The sequence below is a fragment of the Peromyscus eremicus genome, chromosome 11 (genome assembly GCF_949786415.1).
Source record: "Peromyscus eremicus chromosome 11, PerEre_H2_v1, whole genome shotgun sequence".
Classification (NCBI taxonomy): Eukaryota; Metazoa; Chordata; class Mammalia; order Rodentia; family Cricetidae; genus Peromyscus; species Peromyscus eremicus.
This window is the reverse complement of record NC_081427.1, coordinates 2,460,027-2,479,509: the sequence shown is the minus strand read 5'-3', so window position 1 is coordinate 2,479,509 and position 19,483 is coordinate 2,460,027. Positions and strand designations below refer to the sequence as shown.

The following is a 19,483-nucleotide window of genomic DNA, read 5'->3' as shown; positions in this document are numbered from 1 at the left end:
CTGGGGAATGAAGTTAGGGTATGAAGGCTGACCATCAGAGAAAGAATCTGTTGAACCTGGTAGATCTGGTGAACTTGGCATGAGCAAACCATACCTTAATGAAGGTCAATGCCATTTTCTCTGGACCCTCTGTCTCCCTTATCAGCACAGTAGAAATCTCCATATGCATACATTCTTATAAACACATGGATCCATTTTCTTAGTTGTAAGATTGAGTCCATGACTCTAAGAGTGGATAGCATTCCCCATGTAAGCACAGTTCTGCCCACAATACCCATTTCCCCTCCCCAATGCACTCATTTACTATTTAAAACAATCATTACGTCTTTTACAACAGAGATTAAACCTTGAGTACAGCAGAAGAGTAGATGTCCTATAGTTAAGTGGTAGCCTTCCCTCCTATTGACATGGAGCCACTATGACTCCTCTTGCCCACACTGACCCTTCCTCCCAGGAAGCTTGTGACGCACGTCCTAGTGTCTGAGGAGCCATGGGCAGCTTTGATGAAGCACAGAGAGAGAAGAGACAGAAAAGCAGGGCTTGGTTTCTCACTCTTTTTCCTCTCAACTACAAAGTGTGTGTGTGTGTGTGTGTGTGTGTGTGTGTGTGTGTGTGTGTGTGTGTCCTTTTGTTTCCTATTCTCTTTAATCCCCCTCAGCAACTGTGTCATGTGTAAACGGGGCTGGGGTTGAGCATTTGTTCTGGGTTTGCATTGGAGCACCAGAGGCTGCTGTAATACCGCTGGTGACATTCCCAGGTTTTCTGTTTGTGATAGAGAAATATATTTCTGAGTGAGGATGACAGCTAGTGAGCAAAAAACTTGAGACAACAAAACACACATCAGGGGCACAACTTCCAGATACATACCTACACACAACACATACACACACACACACACACACACACACACACACACACACACACACACACACTGCACAGACACATCTGCACAAACACATATATACAGACACATGAGCTACTTGGACAATGAAGACGAAAACAACCCAAAAGTCTTTTCATTGAACTAATTGACAGTTCTAGAAGCAGGAGAGACCATGAAGTCTAGAGCATCAAGTAATTCTGCCCCCATGCTGAAACACTCTCACTGGCAGATATCTCCCAACACTTCCTGGAGTAACTCTGGCATTTCTGATGAAAACCTTGTGCGCCTGACCAGCTTCTGTTATGATTACCTTCCTGACACAGCTGCCTTCCGTCTGCTGCAGTGTGCGGTGTAAGGTCCAACCTCGCAGGAGAAGGTGCCTCTCTTGCAGTCCTTAAAGCAGCACCATCCCAAGAGCAGAGAGGTTGCATCAGCTTCCCATCCTTGGCAAAACTCTCAAGCCTCTAGCTGACTGAAGATAAGCTGTCTGCTCAGATGGAAGTTAGCCATGACACAGCATGCTGCTCAGGCAGGATACGGAACCCCATCCCACAGAACTTGCAGAACCATAATAAACACACAGGCATGCATATCGTGTTTGCCTTTAGGCCATTACAGGTGTAAGAGTCCCAGGCGGGACTACTGAACAGAGTCCCTTGGTCCATAAAGGAAATGCAAAGACACGGGCTTTCTTGTTGTTCTGTGGTTCAGCAAGTACCACTGTGAGCCATGGAAAACATAACGACAAACCCAAGTCAGTGGAGTCCCTTGCCTCTTTTGGCCACACACAGGAAGAGGGAAATGAGCTTTCAATGGTAGGCTACAGCTTATTTAGCCTACTGAGAAGAATGATAGTGTATTTGTTAATGAGTGTTGTTTGAAGGGATTAAAATACCAATGGCTCAATCTAGAGCTAAAGAAGACAAGATGGAGGAAAAAGCAATAGCAGCATGTGCTGACCCACTGTCTGGCCTCCTTCCCTATGGTTCTCGAGCACCAAGACCTTCAGACAGAGCATCCCAGGAGGATGACTCCTGGGCCACTTGGCTGATCCCTTGAAGAGAGACCATCCCCAGTGACCTACTGAGACATGTCTGTGGAAAACCCTCAGGGTGCCTACCTATTCTTATGTGTCTCCTTGCCCATCCTGGAAGAGAGGAGAAGAAGAAATGTCAAGAGATGCTCCATGCTCTGGGAGAGGAGGTCTGAGGATCGGGAAGGGGAAATGCCAAGTTGTTGGATCCTATCTTACAGAACAGCAAAATGCTTTTGACCACAGAAAGCTGGTGTGTTTGTTCTGCACAGATAATGTTGTCCGTGACATGCCAGCCTGTCCCATTTAAGCATAAAAATATTCTTAAGAAAATATATATTGGTCCCTAGTAATGATAAAAAAAATTGGAATTAAAACTAAAAAATAATAATAATTGACTTCCAGTTGGACCACCTCAGTTCCAAGGGATCACGGGAATAATGGCAGAGTCATAACCACACAGATTCATTCTGGAATGTACAGTTCTGCATGACTATTGCTTGGTCAACAAGAGTCAACAGAAGAGCCCCATCTTGTGAGACAGCCATGCTAAGTGTACTTTCATAAAATTCCATAAAAGTCAGTGTTTCACCATTCAATGGAAGACTGGTAAATGTCAACGCCTGCAGCAGTGAGCATGAGCAATTCACCATGGGGAGTAAGGGGGGCCATCTTCCCCAAGAACCACTTGACTCTCCTGCCAACATGAACATACATTTCACAGATTTCATACTCCTTAAAAAAAATTGTCAAAGAACAGAGAAATGGAATGAGATCTACATGAACAGCCTGGACATGAGTGGGGGTAGTGAAGGATGAGGGTCGAGGGAAAGAGAGCTGGGGGGAGCGGAAGATCCCAGCTGGATCAACAACAGAGAGGGAGAACAAGGAATAGGAGACCATGGTAAATGAAGACCACATGAGAATAGGAAGAAGCAAAGTGCTAGAGAGGCCCACAGAAATCCACAAATATACCCCCACAACAGACTGCTGGCAATGGTCGAGAGACAATCCGAACTGACCTACTCTGGTGATGGGATGGCCAAACACCCTAATTGTCGTGCTAGAAACCTCATCCAACTACTGAGGGATCTGGATGCAGAGATCCATGACTAGGCCCCGGGTGGATCTCTGGGAGTCCAATTAGCGAGAATGAGGAGAGTTTCTATGAGCGAGAATTGTTGAGACCAAGGTTGGATAAAGCACAGGGACAAATAGCCAAAAGAACGGAAACACATGAAATATGAACCAATGGCTGAGGGGTCACCTACTGGATCAGGCCCTCTGAGTGGGTGAGACAGTTGATTGGCCTGATCTGTTTGGGAGGCATCCAGGCAGTGGGACCGGGTCCTGTGCTCATTGCATGAGTCGCCTGTTTGAAACCTGGGGCCTATGCAGGGTCGCTTGGCTCGGCCTGGGAGGAGGGGACTGGACCTACCTGGACTGCTTCTACCAGGTTGATCTCAGTCTGTGGGGAAGGCTTTGCCCTGGAGGAGATGGGAATGGGGAGCGGGCTGGGGGGAAGGTGAGGGGGGCAGGAGGGGGGAGAACAAGGGAATCCATGGCTGATATGTAGAACTGAATTGTATTGCAAAATAAAAATTTAAAAAAAAAATTCAAAAAAAAATTGTCAAAGAAACTGAAAGACTACATAGTGCACAGAGTGTGAAGCCAGCACAACCCTGAAGAGATGTCCCTTTTGGCTGTCAAAATTAAAGGGGGATTGCATAATGATTTTAAGAGCCTCAAAGGGGTGCTTGAACTTCAAAAGCCATCCAAATGAACAGTGGACTTTGATAATTGTAAATATATCAGAAACATGTGTGTTGAACTCAACCCCTCAAAATAATGGATGGGTATACCCAAATGCATAGGCTTTGAACACCTCAAACTTCTAAAAATATTGGGGGCTCAAAATAGAAGGCTTTTTAGGGAAATCCAAAGCCATGTGTTGTGATTCATGTATGTACATCTTATCAAGATGTTTTTTGTTGTTTCCTTCAAATATTTGATGCTCAAGGAGATTGGGGAGTATTTTTACTAATTTTTCCCCATTTTTTCTTCTTAGGAATAAGATGTATTTCCCAGGGGAAAGAATCAACTTGATTCCCATGGATTAAGCTGGTTTCAAACTTGGCTGAGAAATTCTTTGGGAACTGAGAAAGTGACACCATGGGTAAAGTGCTTGCTCATAGGGGGAAAAAAAAAAAAAACTTGAGTTCAGGTCTCAACAATCCACATAAAATCAGGACATAAAATCATGTGCAGTCCCAATGGTGGGTGTGTGGAGACAGGGCACCCATTGGCTTGTCAGGCCAGCCAAGGCAGCTGGAACAAAAAATGGAGACTCCAAGTTCACTCAGGGGTCCTGTCACAAAAATAGGATGGAGAACAAAAGAGAAAGACACCTGACGTTAATCTCTGTTTTCCACATGTGTACAACACACATACATACACACACACACACACACACACACACACACACACACACACACACACTTCTTTTTCTATCATTACTTCCCCCTGTGGATGACTAAGAAAGGCAGATGAGGTGGTCCCTGGCCACCATGGACTTCATCCTTGAGATACCTTTTGCCGGTGAGAAGTTCTCCAGCCTTGTACACCAGCCCTCAGCTATCATTTGCACCTCTCACAATACTGTTTTTTTACTGATATTTCCAGTCTCTTTCTTGCTTGTGTAACTGAGGTCCCATCAGCAGTCTTCAGTGGGCTTGTGCACTGAGTGGGAGACTCCCCTTCGCACATCCTTTAGCTCAGTCTTAGACAACTGCTGCCGCTTTGACATTAGCAGCCGCATGACTGCTAAAAGGAGAGTGTAGGAAAACACTGCACAGGTGCAGATTAATTGCACAAATGACCAGTGAGTTGCAGACGGGAGGAGAACTTGTTCAGACCTAGCCTTGGAAGAGAGAGCCCAGAGAAGCTGCAGCTACTGTTTGAACTGCACCACTTGCAAGGCATTCCAGCTCCCGCCATGAGTTGCAGGGGGTGCAAGGCAGAGTTTTATAATCCCCCTTTTGCTGTGGGGCATTGAAAAAATGGTCCTGCTGACTGTGGATATAGTAGAGATTTTACAACAATCTATCGTCATGGGCAGTTTTGTATAACCATCCATGTGTCTGCCAGGACTAGCATGGTCTCTAAGAAGCTAGCTACAGGACAGGTACTGCACCATGCTCCAGGGAATCCTACTATGGCTACCACAGATTATTTTCAACATTCAAGATCAACTTGCTCAGAACTTTGCCAGTCAAGTTCAAGTATCAATTAACCCAGAAAAGTGACACATGCTGATTCTGCAACAGGAAGTGCATCTCAGGACCCAAGTGGCATTCTGTCCCATGGGGTGGCTCTACTGTAGCTCTCAGCATGACCTTACCTAAGATTCAGATTCCTGGAGTCTACCCTAATCCTGCCAAAACAGAAACTAGGGAGGAGGCTGAAGACAAGTATACTGTGAGCTTCTCAGAAAGCTCCTTCCCTCTCCCCTCTCCCCTTTCTCTTGCCTTTCCCTCCTCTTCCCTACTCTCCCCTCTCTCCTCTCAGATTTCTCCCTCCCCCAACTTGAGTAACCCTCTTGAACCATGGACTCTCTGTACATAGGCATGAAGCCATCTTTCACTGGCTTGGCTTTATTGCAGACAGGCAAGGTACAGCTTGTCTCTCTTGCTGGGCACTGACCCCTGCCTGAGAGCTGGGGTAACCTTCATCTGCTGGAATGGCAAGTTCTGAATTTGGTGAGTCATAGCCCTCTTCAGAATCCCCCCTTCAACAGGTCTCTGTGCATATGAACTGACAGTTCTAAGTCTTCTTGGTACTTGTACAAAATGCCTGATGCTTCCTTGGAGACAATTGGTCTCTGACTTCTCAGGTGCTAAGCATACCTGATTCCTTGTTATCGCTACAGCCGTCATTAATCTTTTCTTTCATAAATGCAGTGCTGTCTGCCAATTTCTCTGAGATTATATTTGCAAACTAAAACTAAAACTGTGGTGAGCAAGGAAACCAGCAGTAACTTCAGACGTGGCTACAAGAGCAGACACTCTGGATCTCCCCAGGAGGAGCAAACCAACAAAGGAATTGTAACACCTGGGAAGGGCTAGATCCTGGTCGAGAGTCTCCATGCTGAGAACTTAACAAGCAAGTCACAGCTCTAATCCAGGGATGGGGAGCCCAAAAATAACCTGAAATGTTGCAAGTGGGAGTAATTCACAACCAGACCAGGCAGGTAGCTTCAGAAAGAGTCAAGTAGAAAAGCTCTGAGTTTCAGGATCCCCTTGTGAACAGCTCAGAGGGCACAGGCAGAGTCCAGTAATATGGAAACACACTTAACCAAAGGACTGTTCCCCAAGCCTGTGCCCCAGCATCCACTAGGACAGGCAGCTAGACAGGCTCTGTTTAGCAGATGCTTGTAGAGGTGGTAATGTCAAGTTTGGGAGGAGGTGATCGGTCGTCCCGAGAGGGTGTACCTGTGAACCTAACTGTAAAAATAGTCTTTCAGCCACAGATCATGTGGACTCCCGACTAACTGTTCACTTCTTAGGGCACTTCCTGCTCCGCTGGAGTAAATGAACACCCACAAGTACAAACCAACAAGGCAGATATCAGAAGAGGGCAGGAAGGAGCAATGTTTCCCAGAAACTTGAACTCACCTAATGTGGACCTCCTCCACACTCCCGTTTTGAATTATGCCAGGCTGAATCTAAGTGGAGCCTAGCACACCAGTATTGCTGCCTCTCATCTTTTATAGAAGTCACCACAGGAGACCAAAGTCAGAAATACGCCATTCTGATCAACAGGACACATCTGTGGTGAATCCACACAGAAGTAATTAGTTTCCTGGTGGTGTTGTTACACTGGGGGCTTAATGCAGGACCCCATTATATAAACAAAAACTCCAGACAGCTCCGGCTGCCTGATAAAAAATAAATCAGATTGCAGAAGGGGGTTTGGCCTAGCGCTGCTACAGGCGATGACTTGTAATGAGGTATTCCAACACTAATTATGAAGCTTATTAAAGAGAATTGTCGAACTTGTACTAAAGTGCATACTATAATCACGTTAAAGTGGGCGGGCCTAGGGAGCACACAGCCCTCTGTCACCTTGCCCGGCAGAACGGGCCGTGCAGGCACGATCAGTGCCTGGATCAAATCACAGAAACAACATTACCATGCTTGGCAAATTGGTCAGGATAAATCTGATGGCGAGACAGGTGAGAATCCCAACAGCTTGGTGATAATTCACACATCAGAGCTTCCCTGTTCGCGAACATCTGCCAGGGAAGAGCTCGGAAACTGTCAGGAGCAAACACCGCCAACACAGTGTTTTATTATTAAACTTATTCCGAGGCTTCTCTGAGGTTGCAGAAGCAATATTTCAATGTACTCTTTCAGGAGGGAAGGAAAAAAAGATTAATAAAGATGTTAGGAAGCTGAACCGCTGTGAGATGTGTTTAATTATCCCCCACAGGACTGCCCCAGCAATCTGCTGACATTTAGCCCCGACCTTGCAAATCCTCAGTAAATATTAATATATCAACTCAAACAGGGGCCGTTGTTTTATTGGTTCACGGAGCTCGGAGAGATTCGCCACAGCGGTGAAAAATAATGTGCAGAACTGAGGAAGACGGGCCGCTTTGATTTCACCTTCTGCTGCACACGTGAGCTAGGGGCATCAACAAAATGGCAACGCAGCTGCTTCACCGCAGCCGTGGAGTGGCACTTCAGATGGCTTCGCCTCCCTTTGTACAGCCCGCCGCCGGAGTAATCCCAAAACCACAGTGGCCAGAGACTAGAAAGCAGGCAGAAGGGGAGACCGAGCTAGAGAGGAGACATCTCACTTCATTATCTGGGAGCGAGCAGAGATTTTAACAAGACAGAGGGTCTAATTTGTCCTCCAGTCTCACCTACTTTGCCAGGGAAGTGAGCCTAGTACAGGTCAGGCAGACCAGGTTACCACCTTGGGACCGAGACTCAGCCTGCAGGCCCCATTTCACCTTCAGAGGCTTTTTGTGGCCCCAGTCCTCAGGACTGTATGTGCGTATTTGAAAATGGATATGGCTGGCATGCCAATCTGGGTTTTCTTAAAGAGACGGTGATCCCCAAAATGATGGCTGCTTTTGTAACATTCCTGTCGGGAGGGTTATATTTTTAATTGTTTTCTTTGTCAGTGCCTCAAAAATAGACATCTATTACTGACTTAATGCCCCCCATTATTCTCAGGTCCCTGCGGGCTGTGTGCTTGCTGTGAACCCAGGGGACACCCCAAAAGTTCGTGGGTGCAAGCAAGGGGCTGCCAAAGTGCACTTGGCTTTCAGGTGTACGCACTGCTGAGCTAATGTGTGATTAATTTTATTCATAAAAATGTTAATCACTTCATTGTGAGATCTTTTTAACATTCAGGGCAGCCTGTACCTTGCTCGTTCCTCTCACCCACCCTCTCGCAGTCCTTTTTTGTTTGTTTGTTTGTTTGTTTGTTTGTTTTATATGTCCTGACATTGTTGAAGCTTTCCAAGGAACCATCAATTAAGCATACACTTAAATGTCAGTAACAAGCACAACGACAAACAAGCTAACGGGAAGAGACAGGAAAGACTCCAAGACTGACCATGACCAGCTCAGGCTGGTCTTCTGCATAGTGTGACTCCAGCACTCAGGTCCTCTCCCATCTCTTGAGGTTCCACAGCACCAACCAAGAGCCATCCCCACAACTGGAAAATAACTAGGGGCGAGGTCAGGCTACTTTCTTCCCCATTGTGGACTGGCGGAGGGCGTGTGGAGGGGAATGAAAGGAAAGAAATTAAAAGAAGATGAACTTTGAATTCAAAATAAAAGTCCTCTGTTTAGGTGATTTAACCTATAGTCCATGATCCAGGGCAGGCCTCTATGGTTGTGGGTCCAGAAGCCTCCTGGGCAGGGCCGGAGAAGAACTGGCCTTAGGTGGTACGTTCACCCCCGTCTCGGCCCTCTGTTCAGCCTAACCAGAGCATCATATACTCAAAAAGCTGGGAGAAGGATTGGGGAACCAGGAACAGCCCAGGAGTTTTCAGAAAACCATCAGTGGTACTTGGGCCCCTTGTTGCCTAGAGGACAGTGAGTGCTCTTACTCTGCAGGTTGACAGGGGCATCAGAGTGACTTCCAAGTCTCAGACCAACACCACTGAGTCCTTTGTGGGCCCTACTCCTGCTAAGACTCTTGTGTCACACTCAGAAAACTCGCGAAGGGGCCAGCTCACTCTGTGTGCCCTTCCAGACTCAGGGACGCTCTCCTCTCTACTGCCCCACCTCCAACAACCTTCGGGTTTGAGGCCGCACAAGGGCCCTCCACCATGATGGCAGGGAGATTTTCAAAGCTTTTCTCTTCAATAAAAACGGCTATTAAAATACACAATTTACTGCTTCGGTATAAAGTCCATAGCTATAGAAATTGTTCACCTGAAGCTAAAGCATGTCCAGCAGCCCCTAGAGAGTAGGGCCCTGGCTGAGTTTGCTGGGCTGACCCGTCATCCCTTGACATATGGCCCCCTGAGCCGGTCCCACCTTCTCGAGAGGGAAGGGGATGTGCCTCCAGTCACCAGTCTCCAGGATACAAAGGCCTCCAGCAGCCCCCACAGGATGACCTTTGGAGGCCTTTCAGCTCCAGCTCTGGAGCCATAATTAGAGTGGGCCTGCTCCGTGGGGGCACACTGGAGACTGCAAAGCTCAGGCAGCAGCTGAACTGCTCCTGAGATCACTGCAGGGTCTGCATGGAGACTGTGCAATTGAACACTCACTGCTAGCTTCAACCCAGGACAGTTCCTTGGGCTGCAGCTGCAAGGAGCCTTTGAGGTGGGACTCTCTCATTCTGGGCATCTCACCCCCTAACCCACCCACAGGCCATTAAGAAATCCTTCCAACTGAGCGGGCTCCATCACCGTTTTGATGGCATGGCCCAGCTTCAGCTCCTCTAACTCCTGGCTCCTTACCCTGGATTCCAACACTACAGCCAATCCGTTTCACATGTCCTCTCAACAACTCTGCCTCTGAGAGCCACATCCTTGTTCTCCCTCACTACCCACCAACCCAGAATCCTGTACCCTTAGCCTCCCTGTCCAACTCAGGAGACCCTCCCCTGCAAGGCCTGGCTGACTCCTCCCCCAGTGTTCTGAGTTCAGAGCTGCCTAGAAACTGGTCTGGCCTTGCAAATCCCTGTGTCTGGTGTTCTCCAAAGAAATGGCTGCTCCACTGTGGGGTCCTATCCTAGACGCTACTCCCCCTTGTCACATCACCGAACAAGTGACCCTCTCTGGACTCTGCCTTCCCTCTTTTCAGCCTTTCCATTTGCAGTGACTGTTGGCAAATTACCAGTCACTTTGGGAACACATTTCCTGTTCTGTACTCGGCCAAACTCCTAAGCCAGTGTCCTCAAACCCGAGTCGCTGCCTTGGAAGGCCCAACCCTGGGATGGGTAATTCCTTTATAAGATGGAGCACTTCTGGGTTCTCTGCACCCCTGAGGGAGGGAAGGGAGAGAACTGATTAGGGACTGCACTGAGCTCCCACTCCTGAAGCTTGGAGGATTTGGGGGGTAGACTCAAAGCCAGACCCAAGGCACCCCCAGGTGCTATGTCTGGCCCTGTCCTCCATCTCTCTTTCTCTCTCCTTTAACATTCTCTGCCTGCGTCTGGACCACAGGACAACTGAAACTCTGCAGGGTATGATTCATCGGGTGGCGCCCTTCCGAGCCGAGGCCCATATGACATTAATCAGTGTCAGACCACTATAATGGAGATATGAATATGAATTCTCCATATTGTGGGGAGATAAATGTGCTTTGATATAATGGATCAGAGGAAAGAGGGCTGGATGGGAGCGGTGAGACCACAGAAGTTCCAGTCAAGGTCCTGGTGCCCACTCCACGGAGCCAGGCTAGGAGGGCTGACCTAGGCCCTCGAGCTTGAGGCCCTAGACAAGAGATGCTTCTCATCCTTCTGTGTCCTCCAGCAAACTTCAAAAGAAGCTCAGCAGCAAAGAGTTTGCCCTGAACACCGCACGACCTTTCGACAGGGAGGAAGGGATGCTCAGAGACCACCAGTTCCGTGGAGAGTCCTACGTCTGCCCCTGTCTCCAAATTTCCTATCACAGAGTTGCTGCCTCACTGAGGATGATACCTGGGGGGTTGTGGGGTAGAAGTGTCCTATTCTGCCCAGGCAAAAACTTCCCAAGGAGTTCTGTGGCTCTAATGTTAGAAGCAAGGTGGAAGCCCTTCAGTACCCAGCATCCATCACAAGGATACATTTACACGTGTATAGCAACTGTAGAGAAAGGTAAACAAACAATGCAAAATATGCTTTAGGGGCTTGATTAAAAATTTATATTTAGTTTTTCACTGAAGAAAAGCCGTTCTAACTGGAGACCTGATGTGTACACAGTGGAAGGCTGGTTCTCAGGGGGGACCCAGACTGCTCAGCCCACCTTCTAGACTATTGAGCACCAATACTGTTAGGATCCTGTCAGATGAGAACCTGCTACTTCAGCCTCCTCCACACCTGACAAACATCTTATACATGGAGGGGGGCGGGGATAAAATGGAGGTGGGCAGGCACACAGGCAGTTTTTAGATTCAGAGATGTGAAAAAGAAGAACCTTACCTGTCTGGGCTGGAGGAGTCCACCAGAGTCAGTCTGCTGCTTCCCAGAGTCACTCAGAACGGCTCTCCCAGCATATTTTGAAGGTCTGACCAGCACACAAGCGTGCCTAGGTACCCAGTTCCTCATTCCAGACACAAGCCACGGGTGGTCAGGTTTTTTTTAGAGATGCAGTTTCATTAGGGACCCCGTTCCAGAGCCTCTGGGATGAAGGGTCCAGGGATACCAGGCCCCATGCCACCTTTGTAAGGAGGGCTGTTAAAAAGGTACTTTTAACTCATTGAACCCATCGGGACACTGAAAACAGAGCTTACAGCCCAAGGCCCACATTTGCCTCCAGATGCCAGTGGCCTGGCAGCCCCCCAGACACACACCACACGCACGCTCACACACATGATTGATCCCAGGAACAAGCACTAAGCCTTGTCACTACAAATCCACGCTCTTGCCCAGGGAGCCCCAAGGCCCAACTGTCTCAGGGTTTCAAGGAGCCTTAGAAACACCACCAGCAGGGGTCAAGGCCCCATTCTGCTTTTGGACCATAGAGGGCGCCTCGAGCTTGTCCATTCAGGCCTCGGAGCTCCCACTAGCTTAGCAGAGGGAATCTACCCCCAGGTGCACCTATCTGGGCTACGGAGCTCCTCAGCTGCCCTGACACCCCATGATCTACCGCTCACTGACGCGTGATCCCACGTGCGGTAGTCACTTGCCTTGGCAGCGTTTCTGAGCCTCTCTCCAGCCTGGAGGTCCAGAAGCCCAATCCTCACCCTGCTGGTGGGCAAGGGTGGGAAGAATTGAGGAGAAAAGGGGAAATGCCCTGAGTGTGGTGTGGCGGCGGCGGCAGTGCGTGGAGATGCCTGTTGGTTCTCTAGGCAAGCGAGGAACAGCGGTGAAAGACACGCAGTCTTCGCTACTCAGCCCTGCCAAGCACACACCGACTCTGAACAGCCTGGGAAGAGCAAGTCCCCAGCGGCTGGGAAGAGCTGAGCCCAAGCTGGGGAGGGGCTACACGACTTCGCCTTTCCCCACCAAGCCTGTTTCCCCTCAGTTTACATCCCCCTTCGGCAGTTTTAATGTTGACTTGCACAGTCGTCACGAATCCCGCAATCATCAGACTCTCCAAAAGTCCTGGCTCCGGGTTGGCAAAGCCTTCCACGGTGCTGGAGGGTGATGCACGCGACCCGCTCATAAAGCCACAAAGCTGGAGTGGCTGGACTCCTAACTCTCGGCTGTGGTTTCCAAAGCTCCTTTCCCTCCGGAGCGAGCCGGATGGCAGCTCCTCCTCCGCGCTTTGTTGGGACACTCGCTCCCAACCTTCTCCAGCCCAGTTCCGGCTTCTAGGGAACTGTTTGATCTGGGCTTCAGTTGGTGCTGGGTCGCAGATCGTCCTACCCGGGTTTAGAGGAGCGCCCTTCGCTGTCCCCCAGAACTCCCCCACCCCGCGCGGCCCGCCCTCGCGCGCACACCTCTTTTCCTGAAACCACTTGCGGCATCTTGAATCACAAGCGCAGGGAACCCCGAAACCCAGAACCGCAACCCATCTCCCCTATCCTCCTATATGAGGATCTTAAAAAGAACCTTCCGTTTTTCTCCTCTTTGCATTTAACCAAGTAAATAAACACATTGCGAGCAATATTTCATACTCCATTACGTCCACGCTCTGCCCAGAAAACGACCCTCCGCCAAAACGCACTGCTCATACTACCAGTGAGTAATTGATTTCGAGCCCGAAGTTCCCCTTTGGGAGTATGATTGGAAATTCTCTTCATTTTCCCCCATTTTGATCCACTTTAAAACATCGTTTTTGTAAACTGCCTAAAATTGAACCCATTTACGTTCTGAGAAAGGCTGCTCCAGATAAATGCTTGTCTAAGCGTGGCAAAGAATTAAACTGCCAACAAGAAATTGGCCTAGGAGCAAAATGAACAAATTCAGCCACCACCACCACGGAAAGACTATGCCCGACACAGTGGTTTGCTGAGTGGAAACACTGTTCCAAGGCCCTACTCCCAAAGGAGCCTCTTTGGCTTAACCATGGGCCCCTGGACTCTGCCCAGGATTTCAAGATCGCATACACCCTTGCCTCCCCCCAGAACGTATGAACACAGGGACAAACAGCTGCCGCAGCGTGGACATCGTTTCATTTAGTTTATTAGACAAAAATATATGATTTAAACAAGTTCGCTGACGCGCTATTTACAATCTGAAATCACGCTATATACAGAAAGGGAGAAAAAAAAAGAAACAAAGAAAAGAAGACACAAACACGGGGACGGGGGTGGGGGAGATTTACCGAATCGGATAATCAACCCGAGCGGCAGGCAGTGCCTGCCCACCCCCCAAGCGCTTAGGCGGGATGAGCCCCTTTTTGCAAAGAGCGATGTGTGAGAATCACTGACGCCGCCGTCACGTTTGTCCTTTATATAAGTCTCAAATATTTGTCTTAATTCCTCCCTCGTCTCCTCCCTCCCCAACCCCTCCCCCCTCCCCTCCCCCGCAAAAGTAAAAGACGACCCTTAATCAGGCAGACGGGAGGGCTGCGAGGATCCGAGGCGTTCCCTCCTGCGGTGCCAGCGAGCTGCACGAGAAACACAGCAAGAAGACACCAGCCATGAGTAGACAGATCAAGCGCCACCGCGCCCCGGCTTCTTCAGGCCGAGCGGGGGCTGGAGCTAGACCGCCGCCCGTCAGGCTCCCCGCTCCTGAGAACTGGAGCAGGCTAGATGGGTAGTGCTACCCAATTATGAGTGCACGACCCTCACTGCCGCCCAGCGTTGCTCCGTCCCGCCCCAGGACAAAAGCAAAAAGCACTCACTTGTCGCGTACGGGCTGGAAGGACGACTTTAACTGCTGTGGGGGCGAATCCGACCTGGGGACTAGGTCTCTCTCTGCGAGGGAACAGAAGATGCGCAGGGTTAGGGGAAGGGTATAGGCAGTGGGATGAGCCGGTTGGAAGGGTCCCTATGCCCACATTCCTCGCTAATGCTCATTTCCTGCAACCAATGTCTGCCCCTACCCCTCCCTGGTACAAGCCCTGGGGTGCAGCTCAGCACCTCAGAGAGACCTAGGCCTAGCTCCTTGCATTAAGCCAGCCCTACCCACTACCACTGACACTCATGTCTAGGTCTCTTGTCTGGCACCAAGTGGATGCAACCTTTTTTGCTCGGTACCTGGAAGTGCAGGACTGCTTCGCGCGGAGGCCTTGTCACCGTGGAGCACCCCGGAGGCAACCTGGACAGGCGGCTGTGGAGGTGGTGGTGCAGGCAGGTGTGGGCCGTGGGGTGCGGCATGGGGCGCGCCAACGCCCAGGAAAGAGCGCATGTTCAGCAGCGAGCCCTGTGCGAGGAACGCGCCGTTGGTCCAGTTGGAAAACTTGCCTATGTGGCAGGTGTACAGTCCGTGGCTGGGCAGAAAAGCCGGGTGTTGCAGGGGCGCGCCGCTGGGAGGCCCGTGCGCGCTGGGGTGGCTGGAGGGTGGCGGTGGAGACGCCTTAGGCACGCCGTCGGGGCTAGTGGCTGTCTCAGCCAGCGACCAGATCTTGGGCTTGCTGTTCGGCGCGCCCTGCAGGCCGACCGCCGTGGCGCCAGGACTCAGCAGGCGCGTGCTGCCGGGCTCTGAAACCTCCTTAGCCAGGCCCAAGGGCGAATCCTGGGACTTGAGTGCCTCGGCGGCCGACAGCGGCGAGCCCTGGTCCCGAGCTAGGGCGGGAGGGGCTGCGCGCGCCCTAGGAACTTCAGCCTTGTCCTCCTCGTCTTCGTTGCTCTGGTCACCATCACGCTCGTCGATCTGGTCGATGTCAATGCTCTCCAGGTCGATCTCCTCGTCGTCCTCGGCCTTCTCCGGGTCGCCCTCCGTGTCGCTGCCAAAGAGGGCGCCGTCTTCCTGGTCCTTGCTGCGCGCCCCCCATGTCACCTTGTTCTCCTTCTTGAGGCGGCGTCGCGCGTTGGCGAACCAGGTGGAGACCTGCGTGAGGGTCATCTTGGTGATGATGGCCAGCATGATCTTCTCGCCCTTGGTGGGGTACGGGTTCTTGCGGTGCTCGTTGAGCCAGGCTTTCAGCGTGCTGGTGCTCTCGCGCGTGGCGTTCTTGGGCCGCCCAGGATCTCCGTATTGGAACTGGCCATAGGGATAATAAGCAGGCGTCGTGTGGGCTGCGAAGGTGGCTGGGTGCACCCCTGGGTTGTCCTTGAGTTCATACTGAGAGCCCTGAAGCAACCGCAGAGCAAGAGAGAAGAGAGAAAAAAGAAATAGAGGGAGAAAAGAGAGAGGAGAGATGAGTTCCAGCTGCTAGGAAAAGAAGATCTAGGCTCCTGTGGACCCTGGGGGCCTCTCGGGCACCTGATTCACCGGGCTCAGAAAAGGAACACACACACACACACACACACACACACACACACACACACACACACCACTGTTTTTGGAGAACCATGGCATCTGGAGGGCTGGAGCTTTAAATTGTGTTGTGGGCGCTGGATCTCCACTAAACAGTTTTTTTCCCCCTGTGGTTAACTCTAGAAAAACTTTTAGAATTCCTGGATTTTTAGAAGACAGCATGATCCCTTCCCCCACCCCCCTCCACCCCGATCTTCCTAGGACCCTGGTTCCCCAACACTAACCCTTCACAAAATTCAGATTTCCAAGTTCAGCTTACAGAAGCTGGAGAGGGAACCTTTTACGTAGACCGATGAAACAGTTTCTCCAAAGTGAAGCACCCTAAACTCAAGGCCCCTCCTTCCTACCTTGAAGGACTCAATCAAAATAAACTACCCAGGGTATTTTTTTTTTCAGTATAAATTCCCTAGTAATTTAAAATGGAAGCAGAGTCCTCCTTTGGCCTCCCAAATTAATCTGCATATAATGGTACACTCACACTTAGAGGTCTGTAGTGGTGACAGGTAATTTAAAATTTTAATCCTGGCCATCCTTGGCAACAGTGACAAAAAGTTGTTTTTTCTTTTTTTTTTTCAATACAAAAGGAGAGCTTATCCTGTAAAATATTAACGCCAGGCCCTGCAGCCACAGGCAGCAGCAGCTCAGGGGAACCGGTTCAGTTTCCTGGGCCTCTTCGGACTACTTTATCTATCGCTTAAGTTTGACTTTGATCTGCGGCGGAGCAAACACAAACTGTTTGCAGGCATTTAGAGGCCATGATTTATTTGCAATCAATATTCTTTTTATCATCAGTAGTAAAACACAGCAAGTCAAATTATCCCATCAGGTTTTTTGGTAAATAACATTTTATCTTTCTAACAGCCTCATTAGGCCTCATTATTACCATAAATTGCCCAGACAGACGCTCGCTCACAATTTTATCTTTTGGGTTCCAAATACCGGATCATAAAAGATTGGAAAGCTAGGCTTCCACTGAGGCTTTGGATTTAAGCTTACTTTCCAAGAACCTGGTAGGAGACCTGGAGGTAACACAAACACCTTAAGGGACAAATTTTATTGTCCCTTTAGTTTAAAGAGAAAACAAAACTAAACAACAATATTCTCCTGTGGACCTTCCCTGCTTCACCACAAGGGACTAGATCCTCCTTCCCCCACAAGCACATAGGCAGCATTCCCAAATGGCTCACATCTGTATTCAAAATTTCTGTTAAACACACACACACACACACACACACACACACACACACTCACACTCACACTTGCTCTCACACACACACCAAAAACAAAAACACACACACAAAATACAACAAAACCCTTCATCTTCCGTTTTTAAAATAAAGATCCAGTCGCCAAGTTAGCAAAGGAGAAGTCGGAGCCCTAAGAAAGTTATAAAAAGCATATTTCTTTGACTAATTAGTTTAGTGATCGAGGCCGCTCGGAAAAGGCTTCTGTGGCCCAAATTCGTTGGGGCTTTGTCGTTGTAAAACAGACTTCTTGCTTTTCAAAAGTATTTTAGTTGTAATCGTAAAGGAGAAATTTTGGACTCGTCTCTACTGGGAATTCTTTCTGAAAGGGCACCTTGTAAATCTCTCATCGCTCCCGGGGCATCTAGGCTATCCGAACAAAATGGGGTCTGATCTTCCTGGTTGGGAGCATCAGAAAGGCGGCTGGCCTGACCACTGAGAAACAGGCTTTCTTTCTAAACTACAAGAAAAGTTGCGGGAAAACGCGCCGGCCGCTTTGCTCCTGCACAGTTAGAGGCCAGCCTTCTAGGGAATCTGGTCTGGTCTGTTTATCCGGAGAGGAGATAATAATTCGGGGTTCATGGAAATTGCGCTATCCAGAAGATAGCAGGGCCGTGGGGGCCGCCTCCCGCGCCTACCTCGCAATTTACCAGCGGCCTCAAGTTTAAGCAGCCGGACCTTTCAGTCAGAGCAAGGAAAATTGATCGTTTGGTAGGACAGACTGGCCCATGCTCCTGCGGAGAATTAAATTTACACCCCCTCCCCCATCTGACACCTACTGGGACCGGAGATTGGAGGGCACCATTTATTTTTTAAGCCCTGCGACATTGCTCCTTTAATTCTACCTTATGTAACACGGGTAGAGAAGGGCTTTCCTTTCGGTTCAAATGAAACGAAAACTTTGGCAACTTACGAAAGTAAAGGCAAACACCGTTTCGGAAGCCAGAGTTTATGTCAACTTAGTATTTCTTAATCTCCGATCCCTATGATTTCCTACACACGCCATTAAGAGACCTCTGCTCTGCTGATGTCTATTGTTTGTTGGGATGTTTTTGACCGACTCCACTAGGTTTAACCGCTTCCTTTTGGCAAAGTCGAGGGCAACTGTCTCTGCTCTGCCAAAGAGGGAGAAGCAAAGTCTTCTGGGCCCAATGGAAAGCTCAAGCATCGCCCAGGCGAATCCCGCCGCCTGGCCAGGGGTTGGTAAAGCGGCCCTGGCTGCTGCGGGAATCCGGCCGGCCTGCCCAGTCTCACCGGCCGCGCCAGGCGAATTTGCCCCGGACCTCCGGTGCCTGCTGCCTTCTCCGGCCTGCTCCTGAGGCTTCTCTCTACTAGCGCGTGACCCTTTTTCAGGCTCCGGTTTTCAGCCTCCCAAGAGCGCGGGGGTCACTGCTTGGGCCTCTGGGCACTCCCGAGTCCCAAGGGGGACGAGGCCTCAACCGCGGGATCCCCTCCGCTGGACCCTTCCCGCTCCTTTCCCAGACATTGCCTGCGGGTCCTCGGTTTCCCCGCTGGGCCAGCCGCTCCGGCTGTCCCCGAGCGCGGTGATCTCCCGCCAGCGCGGGCCGGGAGGGCGCGCGGGAGGCGGGAGCACTCACCATCTGCGAGAAGAGGCTGAGGTCGGCGGCATAGGGCAGGAAGGCGCTGTAGTTGGGTGCGCCCGCGTACGGTCCCGCCGCGGCGTACATGCCCAGCACCGAGGTAACTGCGGCCGCTCCCGCGCCTGCTCCCAGCTCCGCAGTCCCCGGCCGGCCCGACGAGGCGGCGGCCGCAGCAGCCGCGGCCGCAGCCAGCACCCCGGGGCGCTCTCCGCCGTAGGCGCCTGGGCCCGTGGCGCTTAGGTACTGCGGGTAGCCCAGCTGCGGGAAGGACATGTCCGCGGGATCGGCGGTGACGGAGGGCAACACTAACAGCCCGGACAGCGAGACCGGGACGGGACCTGAAGGGATGCCGCGCGGAGGGGATGCGGGCTGAGGGCCGGGCGCGCTCGGGCGGGCCCGGGGGGCGGGGGCCGGTTGCTGTTCCTGGGCCCTGTGCTGGCTGGCGGCGCCCGGCTCCCGGCTGCGCCCGGATCCGAGATCGCGCGCCGACTGCGGCGGCCGCCCTCCGCTCGGCGGCGGGGCTCTCAGACACAATTTGAAGTTGATGCTTTGATTGGCATCCCCTTGAGCACAGGCCCCGCCCCTGGCTCCCCTCCCGCCCCCTCCCTGCCTCCAGCCCGCCCTCTCTGGCCGCTCCCGCCCCTCACGGCGAGCACGTGGTGCCCCGCGCCCGCCGGGCCACCTC

General features: G+C 50.9%; 1 protein-coding gene across 1 annotated transcript; it reads right to left on the bottom strand.

Annotated features, from left to right (window-relative positions):
- Positions 1-14,051: 14,051 nt before the first annotated feature.
- On the bottom strand, positions 14,052-19,202 carry Irx1 (iroquois homeobox 1). The gene is made up of 4 exons (XM_059276557.1): positions 18,796-19,202; positions 14,732-15,767; positions 14,377-14,449; positions 14,052-14,139 (listed from the first exon to the last, which is right to left on the bottom strand). Exons 1-4 carry the CDS (start codon positions 19,069-19,071, stop codon positions 14,082-14,084), a joined length of 1,443 nt encoding a protein of 480 aa, XP_059132540.1. The 5' UTR covers positions 19,072-19,202; the 3' UTR covers positions 14,052-14,081.
- Between the last annotated feature and the right edge of the window lie 281 nt (positions 19,203-19,483).

Excerpts from the sequence above, each read along its gene's own strand:
- Irx1 (XM_059276557.1), bottom strand. The coding sequence starts at position 19,071 with ATGTCCTTCCCGCAGCTGGGCTACCCGCAGTACCTAAGCGCCACGGGC. Across the intron at positions 15,768-18,795 it reads TCAGCCTCTTCTCGCAGATG|GGCTCTCAGTATGAACTCAA; the intron begins GTGAGTGCTCCC and ends CGGTTGCTTCAG. Across the intron at positions 14,140-14,376 it reads TTCCAGCCCGTACGCGACAA|CTCGCTGGCACCGCAGGAGG; the intron begins GTGAGTGCTTTT and ends TTTCTCGTGCAG.